At 42.4% G+C, this 21074-nt stretch overlaps 1 protein-coding gene across 1 annotated transcript in view; it reads right to left on the bottom strand.

Moving 5' to 3' along the window:
- The window catches only part of LOC147702787 (histidine--tRNA ligase, cytoplasmic-like), a 224313-nt gene extending 203711 nt beyond the window's left edge, over positions 1–20602 (bottom strand). The window contains exon 1 of the mRNA XM_086931378.1: positions 20443–20602. Coding sequence (XP_086787504.1) covers positions 20443–20460 — 18 coding nt within the window. The 5' untranslated portion in view covers positions 20461–20602. The remainder of the gene's footprint in view (positions 1–20442) is intronic.
- Between the last annotated feature and the right edge of the window lie 472 nt (positions 20603–21074).

Raw genomic sequence — 21074 nt, 5'->3', positions numbered from 1 at the left:
ATGCCAGGGTATGTGGTACAAATTTGAGTGCAGAAAGGAAACTGGCTCTTCTGCTACATTGCCTTGGTGGTGAAGGACAAGACGTTTTGGAACACCTACCAGATTTACCTGCAGCAGAGCAAAGAAATCTGAATGAATACGAGATCGCTATATTACAATTAGACCGTCATTACTTACCAAGATTAAGCACTATAATGGAACGTTACCATTTTGGTTTGAGGGAACAAAAGAAAGAGGAGACAGTCGAGGAATATGTATCTTCTTTAAGAAAATTGGCTTCTTCGTGCAACTTTGGACAAACGCTTGATGAAAGGATACGTGATCAATTTGTTCTAAGATGTGCACATGATGACATCAGGAAAGAGTTATGGTTGAAAGATGAACCTCCACTTGAAGTTTTAGTTATCGCAAAACAAGTCGAACATATGACTAAATGTGTAGGTGAATTAAAAAAAGAAAAGGAGAAACCTGATACAAAAGAAGAAACTAAGGTGGATGATGTTGTATGTCAAATAAAAAAGCAGGAGAGCACTTGTGGACAGGAAAAACAGGGTGCAATGGCAAATGTAATGAATCCTAACATGTCTAATACTTTGTATTCTTCTCAATCTAGTAGGTTTTCGTGTTCCAGATGTGGTCAAAATTCACATTTAGCAAATTCTCCAACTTGCCCTGCATTAAAGGTTGTGTGTAACTTATGTGGAAAGAGAGGGCATTATGCAAAGTTCTGTAGAACAAGAATGTTGAAAGGAGAAGTTATAAAAAAGAAATGGTGTCAACCTCAAGTTAGAACTGTGAGTTTTGAGATAAAATGTAATGAGATTGACCATCCCTCACATTTAGTGAAAGTAGAGAATAGGATTATAAATTTTAAATTTGATTCTTGTTCTCGTATTACCTTAATTGATGAGAAATTATTTAAGGATACTTTTCCAGACAATCCAAAATTAATGAGATCGGATATATTACCTCTAGGTTATAGTGATAAACCAATAAAAATTCTAGGGTATTTCTTGGGTGAGATAGAATTGGGCAGTCGTATAACTGTTGGAAAAATATATGTAGCAAAGAAAGGTGATGCCTTATTGGGGTGGTTACATCAAAGAGAACTTGGTGTGACACTTGATCCAAATTCCACTCCTCAGGTTCAAATTCAGGAAGTGCATGAGAGTGTTGAAAGTTGTGTGAGTGATGACTTATGTAAAGTTTTTTCAGAAAAATTTCCAGATGTTTTTAAAGAAAAATTGGGATGTTTACGTGGTTATAAACATCATATCAAACTGAAAGAGAATGCCATTCCTATTGTAGCAAAAGTGAGGAGAATTCCTTTGTTAGAACAAACGAAAGTTCAGGAAGAAATTGACAAGTTGATTAATAATGGGATAATTGAGCCAGTCGAGGCAACAGAGTGGTTGGCTCCTATTGTTATTGTGAAGAAACCAACTGGCGAAATTAGTCTTTGCATTGATTTGAGATCCCTAAATAAGGAAGTAGTAGTAGATAGGTTTCCGTTACCTAACATTGATGAGTTGGTTGGCACTTTGGGTGGAGCAAAATACTTTACCACTCTTGATCTAGCATCTGCCTACCACCAGGTGGAACTAGATGAGTCTTCACAGGAGCTAACGGCTTTCATCACTCCTATGGGAACTTTTAAATACAAAAGAATGCCATTTGGACTTGTTTCGGCAGCTTCTGTATTTCAAAGAATCATGGCTAAGATTTTGAGAGGTTTGTCTGGGGTGAAGTGTTATCAGGATGATTTGTTGATATTTGGGAATACTTTGAGTGAACACAATGAACGTGTGTGTCTGGTTCTTAGACGTTTGGGTGAAGCTGGTATGTCACTCGAAGAAAAGTAAGTGCAAATTTGGTGTACGAGAAGTAAATTATCTTGGACATAGAATTACTGGTGAGGGTGTTTTCCCAAAAAAAGAGCTAATGGAGACTATTTCAAAGATAAATGAACCTGTTAATAAGGATGAGCTGCTTTCTTTTTTAGGAATGGTTGAGTTCTATGGAAAGTTTATCACTAATTTTGCAGAAAAAACACATAACCTGAGGAAGTGGACTGCTAAAAGTGCTGTTTTTGATTGGTCGGATGACTGCAGAAAAGAATTTGAAGGTATAAAAATTGAATTAAATAAGGCTCCATCTTTGCATGCTTTTGTTCCTGGTCTTCCGACTTTTATGTTCACCGATGCCAGTGATAAAGGTCTTGGGGCTGTTTTAACACAAAGAAAAGATGGGCGAGATTTCTTGATTTGTTGTTCATCAAGGTGTCTTAAGGGTGTGGAAATAAACTACTCCGTTATTGAGAAGGAGTCTCTTGCCATTTTTTGGGCTTTGAGGAAATTCAGAAATTTGATCTGGGGCTCAAAGGTGTGTGTTTTATCAGATCTAAAAGAGGTATTTTCTAAGAAGGGTTTAGATGCCATTTCAGCAAGAATTAGGAAATGGATAATCTCTTTACAAGAGTTTGATTTTGAGGTGGATTACATTCCTGGTGTAGCCAATAAGTCAGCGGATTGCTTATCAAGACAAGTTACTTTTGAGAATGTTCAAGAGGAAGATACTTTTGATACAGATGACAGTATCAGAGTTTGTGAAGTTACTGAAGGAGCAGTTGAGGAGTGTGAATGGAGGACTGAGTTAGGAAAAGATGAAGAGATTTCCAAGCTTATTTCTTCTTTAAAAAACCATAGTCGATTAGAAAAACCATGGTTGTTGGTTTCAGATGAACTTTCTATTACTGATGATGGTCTTCTCACTCGTGGGACGAAGTTAATTCCACCGGTTGGTATTAGAAAAAAATTGTTATCCCATGCTCATTGCGGTCATCTAGGCATTGTTAAGACTAAGGAAATTCTTCGTTTGCAGTTTTGGTGGCCTGGCATGGATCTGGAAATAGAGAGAATGGTGAGAGATTGTCCTGAGTGTTGTGCAAGTGACAAAATTTTGAAGACTAGACACATGCCCATGGTCAAGAGGATTTTACCTAATCATCCTTGGGATGAGGTTGCAATCAACATTGTTGGTCCTTTGTCTGGAGTTTCTGATACTCCATAATTAATTGTTTTAATAGACTTATATTCAAGATGGATTGAGGTTTCTGCTGTAAGAGACATAACTTCAGATGCTGTCATCAAATTCTTGGATGGTATTTTTTTAAAAGAGTTTTCCCAATAGTTCACTTTCAGGTAATGGACCTCAGTTGTGCTCAAAGTTGTTTGAAGATTATTTAAAGAGGTGTGGTGTGACTCATAAGAGATGTTCTTTGTATCATCCTGAGTCGAATGGTGCTGTTGAAAGGGTTAACAAGACTCTTAAAGAAGCTATTCAGTTGCAAAGGTCATCTGGCTTGGATTGGAAGGTCTCTCTTAAGGATAGAATTAACAGTTATCGCATGGCTCCCCATTCGACCACTGGAAGATCTCCTTTTGAGTTGTTTAAAGGAAGAGTTCCTAATACTTTGTGGTGTCCTGGTTGGATGAAGCTGAACAAAGGTTTGGTAGATAATAGTGTTGGTGAATGGAGGTGTAAGGAATTAGACAAACAAGTTGCTAGGAAAGAGTATTTTGATAGCAGTAAGTCTGTATTATTTCAAAAGTTCAAAATTGGTGATCTTGTTCGCATCAGAGCTCCTGTTGGGTGTAGGCCTTGGTCAAAGTTGACTGAGGTTCGCTCTGTAGTGAAAATCTTCAGAAATGCTGTCAAAACGGATGATGGAAGGATATGGAATAACAGTCGTGTGGTTTTGGTTGATTCAAGGTTGCCTGCTGTTGAAAGTGCCCATCCTGTTGGGGGTAATTCAGGCAATTCCCGTTACTCTTCTCCTGGGTCTCCAAGTTTTTCTTCTTCTTCTAGGTTGGGTCAGAGAGTACGTAGACCTCCTTTATACTTAAAAGATTACGTTTAATTTTTCCTTCTTTCTTGTTTTGTTTTTCTTTTTGTTTTATTAGAAAGGGAGATGTGTGATAACATGTAAATGTATCATAATATGTTTTGTACCTTTGATTCATAGAATCCTATTAAGAGATTCTTTCCTAGAATGTAGACTTCTCTGGAAGTCAGTTGATCGTTGGACTTCGTGGATGAGGTTAATTAATACCCACATACCTGTTCTTCAAGTTTCCTGTTTATTTATTTTAATGTGTTAAACACCACAGATATCATCGACATTTTCGATGTTGCTATTCCATCCTTTAAATCATGAGAAAATTACTACGATTGTCTTTTAATACTGTCAAACTCGGCTTTCCTGAACCTTTAGTGGTGCCCAAGGGACTAAAGACTCTTTCTCATGGTTACATGAGTAAGTCGCCCAAACTCAAAAACAATTTTCTAGGACACATTTTGAAGACTGTCCAGTATGGGGCACAACCTAGGACGGTTGAGCTTACAGCCCTCATGATGAATCTAAATGACATACAGTCAGTCACATCACATGCATTTCTATGGAGTTAAGAGACGAAAGCCTGAAAACCCTCCCGTCTGTACATAAATGGTCCTTCACCTCAGTTTTGAAAGTGGCAAGGTAACCCTTCCTCCTGAAACCGCATCAGCCATATATACCAAGGGCAACAAAGGGCTTGCGTGCGCATGCTGATAAATGTAATCATTGATCGGGTACACATCTTTAGTGCCGTTCTGACCTCCTTTCACGATTCTTTAACCAAGTGCTGACCTTGTAGGCCGCAACACTTTGCATTCTGGGAATTGTATTTTTGCTTTGCCCGTTGCAGGCATGCTGTGTGTTAGACGCAGTTGTCGTGTTTGCCAGTCAGGAGCACTTAAGAACAGAAAAAAGGAGACAGCAATGACACAGATGCCCATTTGCTACAAGTCTTTAATTTCCCACCAAAGTGCCGATGTTTCCTTTAATTTTGACTGCAGTTCAATCTTGGTACCGCGGTGCTTGAGCCACACTGCCAGTCTCAAGTGGGAATTCGACCTCATGGTCCAGAGTTTAGTTAACCACACCGCATAGACCTTCAGGAGGTAGGTGAAACAGACCACGGGTGATGACCTGCTTCAAACACTCTTTCTTCTTTTAGGAGCTGTTCGTAGTCTTGCTTCACCTTTTGGAGGTTCTGAATGCACGCTTTGCAATTTGTGCTTGTTAGGTATACTAGGTATAGCTTAAGGACACCTCTAGCTCATGTGCTAGTTTTTCTCGTTAGCACACTGGTGGTAATGCACAATGGCCGCTCAGGTGCCTCTCCACGATTCTAGCGCTGGTCTGTGCCTTACAGATGGTGTATACACTTGTGCATTAATTGCTAAGCTGCATATCCAACAAGCACTGGCGTTGCCAATAGGTCTCGCAGTAGGAAAGTTGGAGCTATTGGTTTTGTAAATGACAAAGCCCTTTATGTTTTTAAAATGAAAAAAAAATAAAAGGCATTGTTATTTGCAATTGTAATGGCTCCAACTTTCCTACTGCGAGACCTATTGGCAACGTGAGTGGTGTTGCGTGTGTGAGTGGCGTTGCGTGTGTGAGTGGCGTTGCGTGTGTGAGTGGCGTTGCGTGTGTGAGTGGCGTTGCGTGTGTGATTGGCGTTGCGAGGGTGAGTGGCGTTGCGAGGGTGAGTGGCGTTGCGTGGGTGAGTGGCGTTGCGTGGGTGAGTGGCGTTGCGTGGGTGAGTGGCGTTGCGTGGGTGAGTGGCGTTGCGTGGGTGAGTGGCGTTGCGTGGGTGAGTGGCGTTGCGTGGGTGAGTGGCGTTGCGTGGATGAGTGGCGTTGCGTGGATGAGTGGCGTTGCGTGGATGAGTGGGGTTGAGTGGATGAGTGGGGTTGCGTGGATGAGTGGGGTTGCGTGGATGAGTGGGGTTGCGTGGATGAGTGGGGTTGCGTGGATGAGTGGGGTTGCGTGGATGAGTGGGGTTGCGTGGATGAGTGGGGTTGCTTGGGTGAGTGGCGTTGCGTGGGTGAGTGTGGTGTTGCGTGGGTGATAGTGGGCTTGCGTGGGTGATTTCCCTTTTAATGAATATTTATTTTTTTAATCATGGTGAGCTGGCCACAGACATTTAGCCCCTAAGCACCGACCATACCCTTGTATATAACCCCCAGCAATTAAGGTTGTTCCAGGGTTAGAAACAACTCATGCAGCATAAACACAGGCAGGGCAAAACAGTGGTTTCACAGCAGAATCGGCAGTCTGAAAACCGTAGCAAGGCACAGGGGTTGGGGGATGGGCAAGCAATGAAGAGACAGGAAAAAAATTAAATGGGGGAGAGGGGGGCAGGAACGATTGGAAAGCTCGCAGAGGAGGAGAGATAAAAGCTGCAAATGCAGTAATAGAGTGATAGATAGCAAATACAACTTTGCTCAGGGTACTTTATCAATAAAATAAATATTCATCTAAAAAAGTTTGATTGCAAAGCATCCTGTCCAGCTTAATGAGTGCGTGTTGCAAGCCGGTCAATGATGCCACAGAAAGGGCTTAAAAGTTTCCCCTCTTCTAGGTAAGGACATGGATGGCTGCGCACTCTATGCACGGGGAAGGGTGGGTTGAGGGAAACGTTGCATTCGTGCTCGGAGGGTGGGGGAGGGCTCAACACCAATCCGTAAGGTGAGAGCGCTCACTTTGAAGCTCCGTGGGCTCCTGTGGTGACCTCAAACAAAACAAGGAGGGGAAAAAATGGTGTGCCTGCAGAAATGTTGTGTGGGGAAAACAAATGTAAGCCTGGGGCCACGAATTACTTCTTAAATCCACTTGGGAACGTAACTGTCAACGGCAAACGGCTATGTGCGCCACAATAGCAAACGAGACAATTATGTAAAAGAAAATTAGTTTTTGCAGCTTAGTGGATATTGGGAACGGGTTTAGACGCTTTAACCAACTGTTCTTAAAATCGAGCTTTATTTTCCACAGCACTGTAAGCATGAACACTCCAAGCAGACAGCCCACAGATGTGCATCAACAGACACACCAGTCACACCAGTCACTTAAGAAATATGCAGTGCACAACTGAGGCAGATCACAACAAGGTAGAAGAGTATTCTTCACTGTAGGATTTAGCATCTTCATCTCCAGTGAGCTATAAAAGCTGGATGATTAAAAAAAACCACTCTTAAATAATAATAATGATGATGCCCAGGCCAACGGGTCTGGCTTGCACTGGAGTCCTGACTAAAATATTTAATAAAATAAAAAGCCTGCTGAAAGTCGCGAGGTCTGGTGGCTTAGTGGACTAAGGCGTTGACTATACGGGCCTGTGTTCGAGCTCTTGGTCACAGGTTCAAATACCAGAGGGTCCACTTAGTCTTTCATCCTTCATCGGTCGATAAAATGAGTACTGTTAAGTTGAGTAATAAACAGCTGTTATTCAGCGCCAAGATACCCATGGGTGAATGTGTGCGTTATAAATACACGTTATGTTAAAAAAATCACACATAAAAAAAAGACTGCTTTATATATATACAATGCTCTATGAGATGAAAAACGTAATATGTGATGAAGCCATGTACTTTTGAGGCGTTAAACAGACCGTCATGCTTTGCAATATAAGAACTTCAAACAGTACACCAAACAGCCAACTGCATGACGTGAGAGAGAATAGTCCTCTGGGCAGAGTGTTAACCAACTCTATATTTTAAAGTTACTAATAATAGATCATGTTGACAGCTCCATTTTCAAGCCAGAAAATATCAAAGGAGAATTATTCTGAGTGATAACTTTCATTGCAGACCTAGCAGCTTCTTCCTTACAGTCATGCTGCTGTACAACTTGGGTAAGAAAACATCGACAAAGTCAATTAATCTCTCATAGGCAAAACCTAGTGACTTTGCTAATGGTTGTTCCCACTTGAAGCATAAACGCAGCAGATGTATGTCCGAACCATGTGAGACAAAGCTGCTTGCTGACGATTTACAGCACGCGTTTTGCACTTCTGAAAGCATATGTAGCCTACGATTCTCGTAAGAATATAGGAGGGGCAATACAGCAGTTACAGATCAGAAACTTTTCATTTACAAACACGTCTCAGAAGGTGATGAAATACATCTATTGCACATCTCGTTTATGCTCGACATTTCAAAAGTGAGAAACACTGCCTTCTTGATGTTTGCAGCTGCCGCTTTTCTGCACGAATAGTTTAACATAGAGCAACTGATTCTTATGTGAGGATTTCATATTTTTAGGTTATTGCCTAGTACCGAGTTGGTTTGGCATTCGTACACCACTGTTTTTGAGCCTAAAGTTTACAGTTAAAGCATGGGGAATACGATTTCAAACCATTTTATGAGGGTAGAATACGCGGTACAATATATGTATACCATGATAGCAAGCAAGGACGTGGGAGGGGGGAGAGGAAGCAACAACAACGGAACTGCAAGGACACAGGAGGAGGTCAATCAACAACTGGCAAGTAATGACGGGGGGAACACACTACGACGATGAGGGAAAAAGAAAATAAAGTACCTCAATTCCAGGGCGAGCAGCAGAAGGAAACTAATCAAAAAGAATAAATGAATTCAGTATTTATAAAGCGCGATTGTCACTCCCAGGGGAGCGTGCTGAGAGGTAAAAAAAACAAGAAATAAAATCGAGAGTCCATGAAAAGAGAACACGGAGATGCAATAGTTTGCGGGGAGAGAGAGGGGATGTGCTGGTGTGGGAGGGGGGGAGGTGCTGGTGTGGGAGGAGTGCTGCTAGGGCAAGGCTGTGTTTGCGGGGAGGGAGAGGGGAGGTGCTGGTGTGGGAGGGGAGAGGTGCTGGTGTGGGAGGCTGTGTTTGCGGGGAGAGAGAGGGGAGGTGCTGGTGTGAGAGAGGGGAGGTGCTGGTGTGGGAGGGGGGAGGTGCTGGTGTGGGAGGAGTGCTGCTAGAGGAGGAGAAGCCTGATGCCGGATGGGGGCGGGAGAGCCTGGGAATGCGAGAGGCTGGGCTTGCATGCGATGCGCATGCATGTACACGCGAACTGCAAGAAAACCGCGGGGCTGAAAGCCCTTTGGTTTGACTTGTGTTTTGCCGACATGAATTCTCGCTCCGCTCGATGCGCTTGCGCGCATCGATAGGTCGTGAGACCTAAAAATAGTATTTATATGTGGACGGCATATTTTCAAAAGGGACATTTTTACATTACACGTGTTTAAGATGTGTCATATACACCACATTTTGTAAACACTCTTTAGAAAGTTGTTATGGTTCAAGGGGACACGTGGTTAAAACGTGCAGCGCATTCTTAATCAGAAAGGGCAGCACTGTCCCGGGAAAACCTATACATTTAATCCATATATTCCATTTAGAGGCATGGTGCAAGAAGCCCACAATAGTCAGGGAGCCCCCATTTCTTTAAAGGCCTATGAATATCTGAGATATGTGATACTGTGGGGACACGCATATCAGGCAGGGAAGACCCATGGTTTTGTGTTCTGCCACTGGTCTCATTATTGTGAAAACGAGAGGGCAATGTTCTCCTATTTTATACATCTTTGTTTGTGTGAGCACACATTCACATCTGCTTATTATATTAAATGTATTCTGATTTTTCAGTCTGTTCTGCGTTTGGCGTATTGACATTTCGATTCTCTTTAATAAATAAAGACACTCCGACCCTCTATTATGTTGTATTCTTTTTGTATGTGTTGTCTCTTTAGCCTACTTCGTAATCACATATCTTTTGTTTACCAAATACATACTCCCATTGTCTTGTCATCTTTGTGTGCATTAATTGCCATAGTAGCATACTTAGGTGTCGCATTACTAAAAATGTGAGCTTTTGGTGTTGCATTATTATATGCAACGCCAAAAACTCAAACTTTTACAAATGAGAGAGCTATTGCATTGCAAATGCTTGGTCTGCTAGTGCACAGTGTCCTGAATTCATAATTGACTCCTCAATCAAAGCTTCAAGCTTTCTCACTGTGATTTGTACATCTTTGCTGTGCAGATGGTTGTTAATTCCACAGTGATTTGCACACTTCCCGCAGTTTATAGCCACAGTGATTTGCACACCTGTCTAATGGTGTAGATCTAAGCTATTTTCTTTATTTTCTTATTTTTGTTAATTTACAGTGTTTGGCACAATTGCCATATTTGGTCACAGTGATTTGCACACTTGTTCAACACCATCCTACCACCCACCTATTTATTACAGTAATTCATACACTTTTTTTTGCAAGTCCTTACAGTGATTTGCACAATTTTTCTGGGTGCAGTCTCTTAAAGTCTCTTACAGTGATCTGCACACTCATATTTTTCTTAATCATTGTTTGCTTTATTTCCAATTTAACCATGCAATTTGAGCCACCACCAAATTTCTACAAGCTAAATGTGATCGACCTATCCCATGGATGAGTTGGAAAGAAGAGTTCGTAAGGTATTTAAGAGCTATTGATGATGATGACATGTCAAGTGAACGTAAGAAGAATATTCTTCTACATTGCTTAGGTTTTGAGGGACAATAGACTTTTTGTACTTTGCCACTTATTCCTGTTGAGGGTGATGGAACTGTTGTGTTTCAAGAAGCGCTTTTAAGATAAGAGAAAAGATTCAAACAGACTGTTAGAGTATCTTTAAACCGATTAAAATTTTACACCAGAGTGCAAAGAACTGAAGTAAGTTTTGATGATTTTCTCCCTGCTTTAAGGGGTCCGTCTTTACGTTCCAATTTTGGAGGGATTACCGATGAGATGATAAGGGATCAAATCATTGTGCATGTAAAAAGTAGAAAAGTTCAAGAACAATTGTGGTTCATGGGGGATCCTAATTTGCAAGATGTGATTTCTACAGCTAAAGCTTTAGAGCAATCGGAGAGATGGATGAAATCTGTACATGCGCCTGAAAAAAATCAACAAAGATGATTCTGATGTGGTCGGCGATGTTGGTGGGGATGGTAATTCTAAGGGTCTGGTGTCTTTAAAAGGAGATTTGATGATTATAATAAGAATTTTTCTGGAAGATTCAACAAGTTTGAAGAGAACAGATGTTAGAGAGGACAAGTTTGCATGCTATCGCTGTGGGAGTGCGCATCACATTGCTTCCTCGCTTCATTGTCCTGTCATTGGGAAGACGTGTACCAAATGTGGTAGAAATGGGCATTTTGCAAAGGTTTGTTGTGATCTGAGGAGAAATAGTAATTTGGACAACAAGAATAAAGTGTTGTATCTGGTTACTGGAGCTAGTAGTGATGAGGGAAACACGGTGCATATTTGAGATTCAGAAGATCCTGAGAAAATTAAAGGTTTTGTCGTTTCCATCTCGGAGGCTTTAGAGGGTAAGACCAGAGAAGAGGGTGTCAAAAGTTCTCCTAAATGGGCTGTGAACATTAATGGAGTTGATTTAGAACTCATGGCTGATTCTGGATCGCCATGGACGATTGTTACCACGGACTACTATCTTCAAAATTGGGGACATGTATGGAATATGGAATGTTTGATTTTATCTGACATTATTGCTGAGAGCTTTAATTGTAATGTTATTGACATAGTGGGATTTGTTAAAACTGACATTCATTTTTAAAGGTAGAGAAGCAGTCATTAAATTTATGTTGCACCTAAGAGTGTGAATGTTCTTGGTTGGAAAGATCAATGGAAGCTTGGCAGCATTCTTAACCCCAGGAGTCACAAGACTATTTTGGTTATTGAAGAGAAGGAGATGGATAGAGGTGTTGTGAGTGATTTTCCTGAGGTGTTCACAGAAAGATTGGGAAAATTGGAAGGATGTTCCCACAAAATCAAACTCAAATCTAACGCTAAGCCAATCATACATAAGTTACGCAATGTTCCTATTAATGTGAGGGGTGTACTAAGAAACATGTTGTTGGGTATGGTGAATGAGTCTTCAGAATGGGTGTCTCCGATAGTTTTGGCACGCAAACCAGAAAATTCTCTGAGACTGTGTGGACGTGAGAGCTGTCAATGCCAACAATATTGTGAACTGTCTTCATCTGCCCAACATTAATGAACTGATCTGCATGCTTGATGGAGCTAAAGTATTTTCCATTCTAGACTTGAGGTCAGCATACCATCAGATTGAGCTGACTGAGGATTCTCGTCATTTGACTGCGTTCATTACGCCGCAGAGCCTATTTCAATTTAAACGTATACCTTTTGGATTAGCCTCTGTGGCGTCTGTTTTCCAAATGTTTATGTTTCATCTTTTCAAGGATGTGGAACAATGTGTCGATGTTTCCAAGATGATATCTTGATTTTCTCAAAAGATGATGGGGAACCTGAGAAGCATCTTAGGGAAGTGTGTGGCACTTTGAGGAAAAATGGTTTGACACTAAAAGGTAACAAATGTAATTTCTTTTGTAAATCTGTTGAGTACCTGGGTCACACAGTATCCAAGGACGGTGTTGTTCCCAAGAAATGCCTAGTTGATGCCATTCTTAAAGCTCCAGCTCCTGACAATAGGGAGAAGTCATTGTCTTTTGCAGGACTTTGTGAATATTATAGCAATTTCATTGTTAATTTAGCTTCCAAAATGGAACCTCTCCGGGAACTCACAATGAAAAATTTGGAATATTTATGGACTGACAGACAAAAATCTGATTTTGTGGAGAATAAGAAAGAGATTGCATGTATGGAATTGGTGGCGTATTGTCACAAAGATGTGGTAGGGAACAATGGAATGTTACCTTTGCTTCAAGCATCTTGTCGGATGCGGACAGAAGATATGCTGTTATAGAGAAGAAGTTGTTGGCATGTGTTGGGCAATTGAACATTTCCCTAATTTCATCGGGGGTCATGATTTATCTTCAAAACTGATCACAAGCCCCTTGTAGGGATTCTTTCACCGGGTGGGGGTTGGAATGTCATTCCTCGGATTGCCAGACTTGTCTCGAAACTTACAGAGTATTGTTTTGTGTCGACCAGAGACAAGCAACTATTGTAGTTTTCCATAAGGAGGGTAAGCAACAGAAAAAAATATATAGAGTATTGTTTTGACGTGGAGTATATAACAGGTCGTAGAAATGTAATGGCTGACTGTTTGTCACGTCTACCCTTATCTGACATGGCAAATCATTTAACTGCTGTGTCTGATTATGTTTCTGATGAATTTAAGGGGTTACAGAAAGACAAGTGAATGAGAGCTGATATGGATGATCAGCTTCTGTGTCAGGTGAAAAAGTTTGTTGAAGAAGAATGGCTTGAAAGGAGGAAAGTGCATGAAGAACTTATTCCATTCCTTAGAATAGCGGAACAATTGGTTGTAGGAAATGGACTCGTTTTTAAAAGTGGAAAATGTATTCCTCCAAAAGGTATGCCGAATGATATTGGCCCATGAATAACATCCAGGTATGCCCTCAATGAAGAGGCTAATACGCACCATGTTTTGGTGGCCTGGTTTGGACAGAATGGCAGAAAAAGAGGTGAAGGAATGTCCTGTGTGTGTCAATAGTGAAAAAAATGTGAAACATGTTCCAGCTCCCCTTCAACCTATACCTTGGCCTACCACTCCTTGGCAGAAGGTGGGATTTGATATTTCTTGACCTTTTCAGGCACTTCCGTCTTATTGTCATTTTGCTTTGGTACTAGTTGATTACCGTTCGAAATGTCCGGAGGTGAAATTGCCACATGCAAATTCTTCTGCCATTATTAAATTGGCGGAGGTGGTTAACCCGTTGGCTCACCCTCTTCTCAACCTTTCGTTGAGCTCGGGAGAGGTGCCGTCATCTTGGAAGCAGGCAATGGTGATCCCGTTGCTTAAAAAGCCGGGACTTGATCCGAAAGCCCCTGTTAATTACAGGCCTATTTCGCTGCTGCCGGCTTTTGTAAAAATCTTGGAAAAGCACGTTCAGTCGGTGCTCACCAACTTTCTGGAGTCTCATGAGATCTTGCACGACTCCCAGTCAGGCTTCCGCTCAAACCGCAGCACCGAGACCGCGCTCCTTGAGGTTTCGGAAACCATCAAAGGGGTGCTGGATTCCGGGGGCAAAGTCATGCTGGTGTTGTTGGACTTGTCGGCGGCCTTCGACACCGTCCCCCATGAGGGCCTGCTCGCAAGACTCTTTGAGATCGGTCTGCGGGGGACGGTGCTCAAATGGTTTTCTTCCTTCCTGGCCGGCCGCCGGCAAACGATCTGGACATCATCTGACACCGCTGTAATGCCGCCTTTGGGAGTCGGGGTCCCTCAGGGCTCTATTTTGAGCCCGACCCTTTTTAATATCTATATGACCCCTTTGGCGGCGGTGGCGGAGTCTTTTGGTGCCCGGATCGTGTCGTATGCCGACGACACTCAGCTCCTCTTCTCTTGTGAGAGGGGGGCTGACTTTGACGGGGAGAGGATCCAGAATTGCCTTGGGGCTGTGTTCGCATGGTTTCAACTGCACAGCCTCAAGTGCAATTCCGATAAATCGGAGGTTCTCTTCTTCGGGTGCGATTCGGAGCCCAGCTGGCAGGCCTGGTGGCCCATCGACATGTTCCCTCCGTCCGGCTCTTCTCCCATGGCTAAAAACCTGGGGGTTAAGATCGACAAGGGGCTGACGATGAAAGCCCAGATTCTGGGGGTAACTGGCACTTGTTTTGGCTTGCTAAAAATGTTGCGGAAGTTTCTGCCTCTCTTGTCTGAGGATCACAAGAGGCTGACGGTGCAGGCCCTGATAGGCTCCAGGCTGGATTATGCCAACAGTCTGTACCTGGGCCTACCAGAGTATTTGCTGCAGAGGCTTCAAGTGGCACAGAACGCGGCGGCCAGGGCCATATTTGGCTTAAGTAGACGCACCAGCGCCTCTGGGTTGTTGGTTAAGCTACATTGGCTACCCATCCGCAAACGGATTGCCTTTAAGGCGTTGACCCTAGCCTACAAGGCTCTCCATGCGGTGGGAGCCAAACATCTGCGAAAGAGACTCACTTTCTACCACCCTACTCGCGCGTTGAGATCGGAATCTTTACTTCTCGCGGCTGTTCCGCGTGTGAAGAGGGCCCGCCTAGGGGGCCGCTCCTTCAGTCTTTTGGCCCCACAGATGTGGAATTCCTTACCGCTCCCTTTGCGAGGGGCGTCCAGTCTTCTTGAATTTAGGAAAGGCCTCAAAACTTGGCTGTTCTCTCAATAGCCTTGCCGGTTGCCCTGTTTCTTTTGTGGACTTTTAATTTGCTTTTATCTGTGTTGTGTTATTCTGTAACCAGTTTCACCTTACCTAAAGCGCCGGGATTCTCTTTTTGAGTAACCGTTGCGCTATATTAAATAAAAAATAACATAACATAACATAACATTACTGAGTTTTTCAAACAAGTTTTTGCCAAAGAGGGTTATCCTGAAATGGTATATCTGATAATAGTACTCAACTTGTCTTCAAAGAAATGCACATTTTTTTCTCTTTTAATAATATTAGACATGCAACCACTGCTCTGTACGAACCACAAGGTAATGGACAAGTGGAAAGGTTTAATAGAGTCCTTATGTAGTGTATTGTTTGGTCACGTGGTTTGGGTTGTTTGTGGAAGGACAAATTGAGGGAAAAACTGTGGTGGTATCGTATTACACCCCAGGCCACTACTGAGGTCTGTCCTTTTAAATTGTTGAAAGGTAGACCACCCATATCCAAGTTGTGTCCATGGTGGTTCTGGAAGGAACAGACCAAATTTCAAGGTGGGGTGAATGTTCAAGAGATGAAAGAGAGAGTCCAGATGAAGCAAGATAAGGTTAAGAAATGTTATGACGAAAAATGGAAAAGCAGGTGTCATTCATTTGTTGTGGGTGATTGGGTGAAAGTGAAGAAACCTGGTAAGTTCACGAAGAGTATGCAAACATTTGGCAGAGCTATGAAGATCATTAAGGCTTTTGGCAAGAGTATTGTGACTCAGGAAGGGAAGGTCTGGAATGTAAGACGTGTGGCTAAGTGTAATCCAGATGTCAATGAAAACTTTAATGATGGATCTTTCCTGAGAATGAATTTGGGAGAACAAGTTCACTCTGGTTTGCGTGTTACTGATCGCACACAAAACAACTCATTTTTGGGTTCAAATGTACCTGATGTTGAGAACTCTAGGGAATGCTTTGCTGAAGAGTCTGTAGCATCTGGAGTTAAGTTGGAGACGTGTGTTAAGCGTTGTCCTACTAGATATGCTGATTTTGAAAATTCTTTATGCTCTTTTATCTTTAGTTTTCATTTCTTTTTTGGGTATTGTATGCTCTTTGTACATGGTTTTGCTTTATCTTTTATTTGTATATTTTATATAGTGAAAAGGAGTCTTACATCCACAGCTTAGTACTGTCATGCCCTATATCACATATTATGTGGTGTAATATAGTTCTCTCATGGAAAATGGGAATGCTAGGAATCCTTCTCTACCAAGGCAGTTGGTGTTGTAGCAGGGTACTGTGCTGCAAGGAAAATAAACTACCTTTCAAGATATTCCTGTTGGTCTCTTTTCTGGATTTTACCCACTGCCAGTGAGAGGGGCACGCGTCTAAGTCAGCCCTAGGACAGAATGCTGCCCCAAGTGCAACCACGTGGAAGATAAGCTCAGGGGAAGCGCCGAGATGACACCTGCCCTCCACTGGGATGCCAGGCTGAAGATGACACTGGCGTCTGAAGGCAGAATGCTTTATTGGGAGGAGGAGTGGTATTGGCGAGAGGGCCCACCTGGTGTGCTGGCTGTGGAGAGGCCACAGAGAGGGGTGGTGCGGCAGCTGGTTATGCAAGAATTGCATTGCTATCCTGGTACCCCCTACCAGGGGTGACTATGCAAAGAGTGGGGCATGGCTGCTAGATTGACGGTCTGCCTGTGTCTCCTAGAGGTAAAGAATTAGATGCAAAGGACGAGGCGGGTCCACACACGAATTGCAACACGCCACTAAGGAGGCCACAACGCACAGCCGAATAGAGGTTTGATCCGTGCAGTTTGGCCTACCTCGAACTCTGGCAGGAGTATCTACTTCTATGTCAGCAACAAGGACCCCCTGATAAGGATCAATATCCTGGGACAGGGTAAACAATGTATGTGAAATAACGCTCCCAGGCCTATACTTAAGTACACAATAGATTTAAACAAACAAACTAGTGCAGTTTTAGAAAAAATACATTTTTAATATAATTAAAAAGGGAATGATAAAATTCAGTGCATTTGTCACACTTGATAAAATCACAATAAGGTGATACACATGTATTCACAAGAAATTAAGAGAGATTAGATGGCATCCGGTCGACGCGTTTCGACATTTAAGAATATGCCTTCATCAGGACTTTACCATCACTTTCTAAAGTAGTGTTCATGTAAAAAAGCAGGACTATTCTATTGTAACATTGAATAGTTTAGCGAGGTGACACTTCCCCCTAGGGAGTTATGGTATATTCCTCATCTGGGGTCTGTTTTTCAGTGTTGATTCACAACTACAGTGCTTTTATACTGATTAAAACCAGGCTGCCTTTCCTGAAAGCTGACCCGTCGGAAGTGTAACCTCTATCGGCAAGACCCTTCGCGAGTCCCGGAGTTACGTGCAGACGACACGAATACAACATAGCGCGTGCAACGCTACCGCCGCGTTTCAGGAGCCTTGACTTCGAAGGGTACAACGGCATTATAAACTTCCAGCGCTTCTTTTCCTGCAGGAATAATTTTCAACCTGCAATGGACCTGAGTGATAGGCACGGCGCCTAGAAAATAAACATATAAAGCTTACAAAAACCATATCGTGAGGAAGGAGTGGCAACGCTAAAAGGCAGCGTTTATATAAACCTTGGTTTTAATCAGTATAAAAGCACTGTAGTTGTGAATCAACACTGAAAAACAGACCCCAGATGAGGAATATACCATAACTCCCTAGGGGGAAGTGTCACCTCGCTAAACTATTCAATGTTACAATAGAATAGTCCTGCTTTTTTACATGAACACTACTTTAGAAAGTGATGGTAAAGTCCTGATGAAGGCATATTCTTAAATGTCGAAACGCGTCGACCGGATGCCATCTAATCTCTCTTAATTTCTTGTGAATACATGTGTATCACCTTATTGTGATTTTATCAAGTGTGACAAATGCACTGAATTTTATCATTCCCTTTTTAATTATATTAAAAATGTATTTTTTCTAAAACTGCACTAGTTTGTTTGTTTAAATCTATTGTGTACTTAAGTATAGGCCTGGGAGCGTTATTTCACATACAGGAGTATCTACTTCAGCAGGAGAAAGACGACACTGTTGATCTAGGGGTCTGTTTGTGCCCCCAACAGAGAAACGGATGACAGCAGGGGCTAAACGGGACCACCTGTGAACCGTGGGTCATTGCAATAAGATCAGCTCGCCATAATTTACAGCCAGTGTGAACAGAGCTGCATTTCCCATTTACAACACCCACAACATGGGCAAGCATGAGGGCACATAATTCAAGATGGCGTTTCTAAGTAGGCAAGCAGCTGCCCAGACGCAAACTGCTGAGACCATGTCAGACAAGCCTTCAGGATGTCAAACTAGACCTATTGCATTTGCTTTAGAAATGAAGCAAAGCTTAGCAAAAATTAACTCCAAATCAAAACACCCTCACAGACTACATAGACAAAGTTAAAGAATGCGCTGATGCACATGGAGACCTTATTGGCCAACTTGTGCAGTCCATGTCTGACGCTGAGGACACCGCGAAAAGACATAGTGGAAAACTCATTCATATGGAATAAATCTTAGATGCAATCAAAGCTAATAACGAAGACCTCGAGGCACGGTCAAGCAGAAACCACCTCCGCATAATTGGAGTTGCGGAAACCACAAATGTGGGTTGAATGGAGTAATATTTGGAGAACATGTAGAAGCAGCTGTTTGGGGTGACATCTTTTACACTTCTTTTCTCTGTGTAGAGAGAGCACTTCATGTGTAGGATCTGCTTCCCCTGCCGGGTGCGCTGGCCTGACCCATCATAGCGCTGCTCTTCAATTACAAAGATCGCGACACGGTGCTCCAGCTTGCAATAAATAAACATGTTGTCAAAAATATCTACGTTCTGCTTGTCACTGTACAACTGGAAAAACAGAGCCAAAGAAAGAAAGGAACATTTCATTTTAGTTTTTTAAACAGCTGCTTTCATGACCCGACTACTTTTTCCCTCATCTGCTGGCTCTGGCAGCAGGCCCTCTGAAGTCAGAACACAACAGCTATTACAGATGCGTTTTTACATTATTTCTTTAAGATAGGTGCTTTACAAGCAGCCTATTACATATAGAATTGTAGATGAGTAACAGTGAATTACGGAAATGTTTTTCATAGAGGGGTTCTTAGTGATATGAAATAGACAAGAGCGAAGCGCAACTTGTATATGTAATCACTCAGAACCCCTCCGTGAAAAACATACCCGTAATTCACTGTTTACCCATCTATAATTTCATGTTATATATTCCCACTTCCCCCAAATCATCTGCCTCTGCTTTGAACTGCTACGCTGAGGCAGGGGAGTAATAGGGGAGACATACAGAACATGGCATCTCCTCCATATTCCAATCGATTTTTAAATTGCTGACCTCCTGCCACCTACCCTCACAACTCCCTTTGCCTTTCCTTACCTCTTTTCCAGAAGCTGAGCGCCACTTCTCCCTGCATTCCAGTGCTGCTATGACTGGATCTCACAGAGCTCAGCCAGAGCAGCCTGGAATTCCCTTATGAATAGCAACAGTGAAGTACGAAATCTCTAACCTACCATTGCTACGTCACAGCAGTGAATTATCAGATTTACTATCTACATTAACGCTATTGTCTCTCAGTGAAAGCGATAGATAACTAAAGGTGGGTGAGCCACTGAACGCTCGAGCAAGAAACCTGTTGGCAAACTTTCATGTGGCTTCTGCCTGCCACCCTCGCTCTACCCAGGATGTGCCGTTATTCACTTTTCATGCTACTCTCACCAGGCAGGAATGGTTCTAAGTTTGTGTTCAAGAACTATCCCTTTTAATAATAACTTCTCAGTGCAGTGTTGTAATGTGACATATTAATGTCTAAGCTTCTGCAAGTTGTGTTCATTTTGAAGAGATTTCATCAAATTTTATGTGATATTTGTTGTATGATTTACATGGCAAACATTCTCAGAACTTGGCTCGTGCTCAAACTCATAAAGCCAAGCCAGAGCATTGGCTCGGCTGACTGTCTGTTAATGTGTTTCCATTATACATTACAAAGAAATTTAGAGGCACTTTTTTATACAGGCAGTGCAGAATCCCATTTATTATATTGCAATTACCACGTTTTTCCCTTTACAAAAATGCCCAATACTTGCTATGCGTTATACTGCTAGGCAGCTTAACGTCATGGTTGCCCAACTTACACGACATCTGGTGGAGAACACTACGTATTTAGCCATGAAAAAACATGATATTACGTTGCTCACTACCAAATGTATCACAACAGTCCATGTAAATAGCTCACACGATCTTTCTAAGTTTAAATGGGCGTTTTAGTCTCATATCCCGGGGAGATCAAAACCAATGGTGACAGTTTATTTATTTATTTTTATTTAAGCAGCTACACATGCGGATCAAGCTTCAAGAGACTATACCGCAACCCACTGCTCCTACCTCGCTCAGAGATGCCATCTTGATGCTGAAGATGTCAAAAAAACTCCTTGGTCGCTCCTGGGAATAGAACCAACCGGGATAGTTCCGGCACTTTAGCGATGAAGCACAGAGAGAGACCGCATCGGCTTGTCGCTGATCAGGAGGCACTTCGGAGACAGCATTGGCGAGCAATCAACATAAAGAAGGGACTTGTAACAAGATCTTCTGATCGCCATCTTGGAAAGGGGCGCGTACTATGAGGTACCTGGCACAAAATAATATAGACACACAGACACTGAATAGTCAGACCGTCAAGAAAGATTCAATTACTTCCATGATATACAGTTAAAATTGAAATAACATATTTCTACAGTTTCTGAGAAACAATCACGGTGTCTAATCTTGATAATAATGTTTAAGATGACATGGCGATATGTTGACTAAGTGTTATCCATCGAAAAAGAAATTCCGAGACCAGATTCGTTTCTTCGACTTCGAAAGTTTAATTCGGGCAAAAGTAACATCAATATTTGTTTCCTGGCAACGTCTGCGTCTTAGGGTGGCGCCGGCGCAGCTGCACTGCGACCTAGGAACAGCATTGCATTGCAAATTTCGTGCCGCTGACGGATGTCGTTAATTGACCCAGTGTGGTT

This window comes from Lissotriton vulgaris, chromosome 7, assembly GCF_964263255.1.
Source record: "Lissotriton vulgaris chromosome 7, aLisVul1.2, whole genome shotgun sequence".
Classification (NCBI taxonomy): domain Eukaryota; kingdom Metazoa; phylum Chordata; class Amphibia; order Caudata; family Salamandridae; genus Lissotriton; species Lissotriton vulgaris.
Note: the sequence above shows the minus strand (reverse complement) of the source record. Positions and strands in the feature narration are given on the sequence as shown.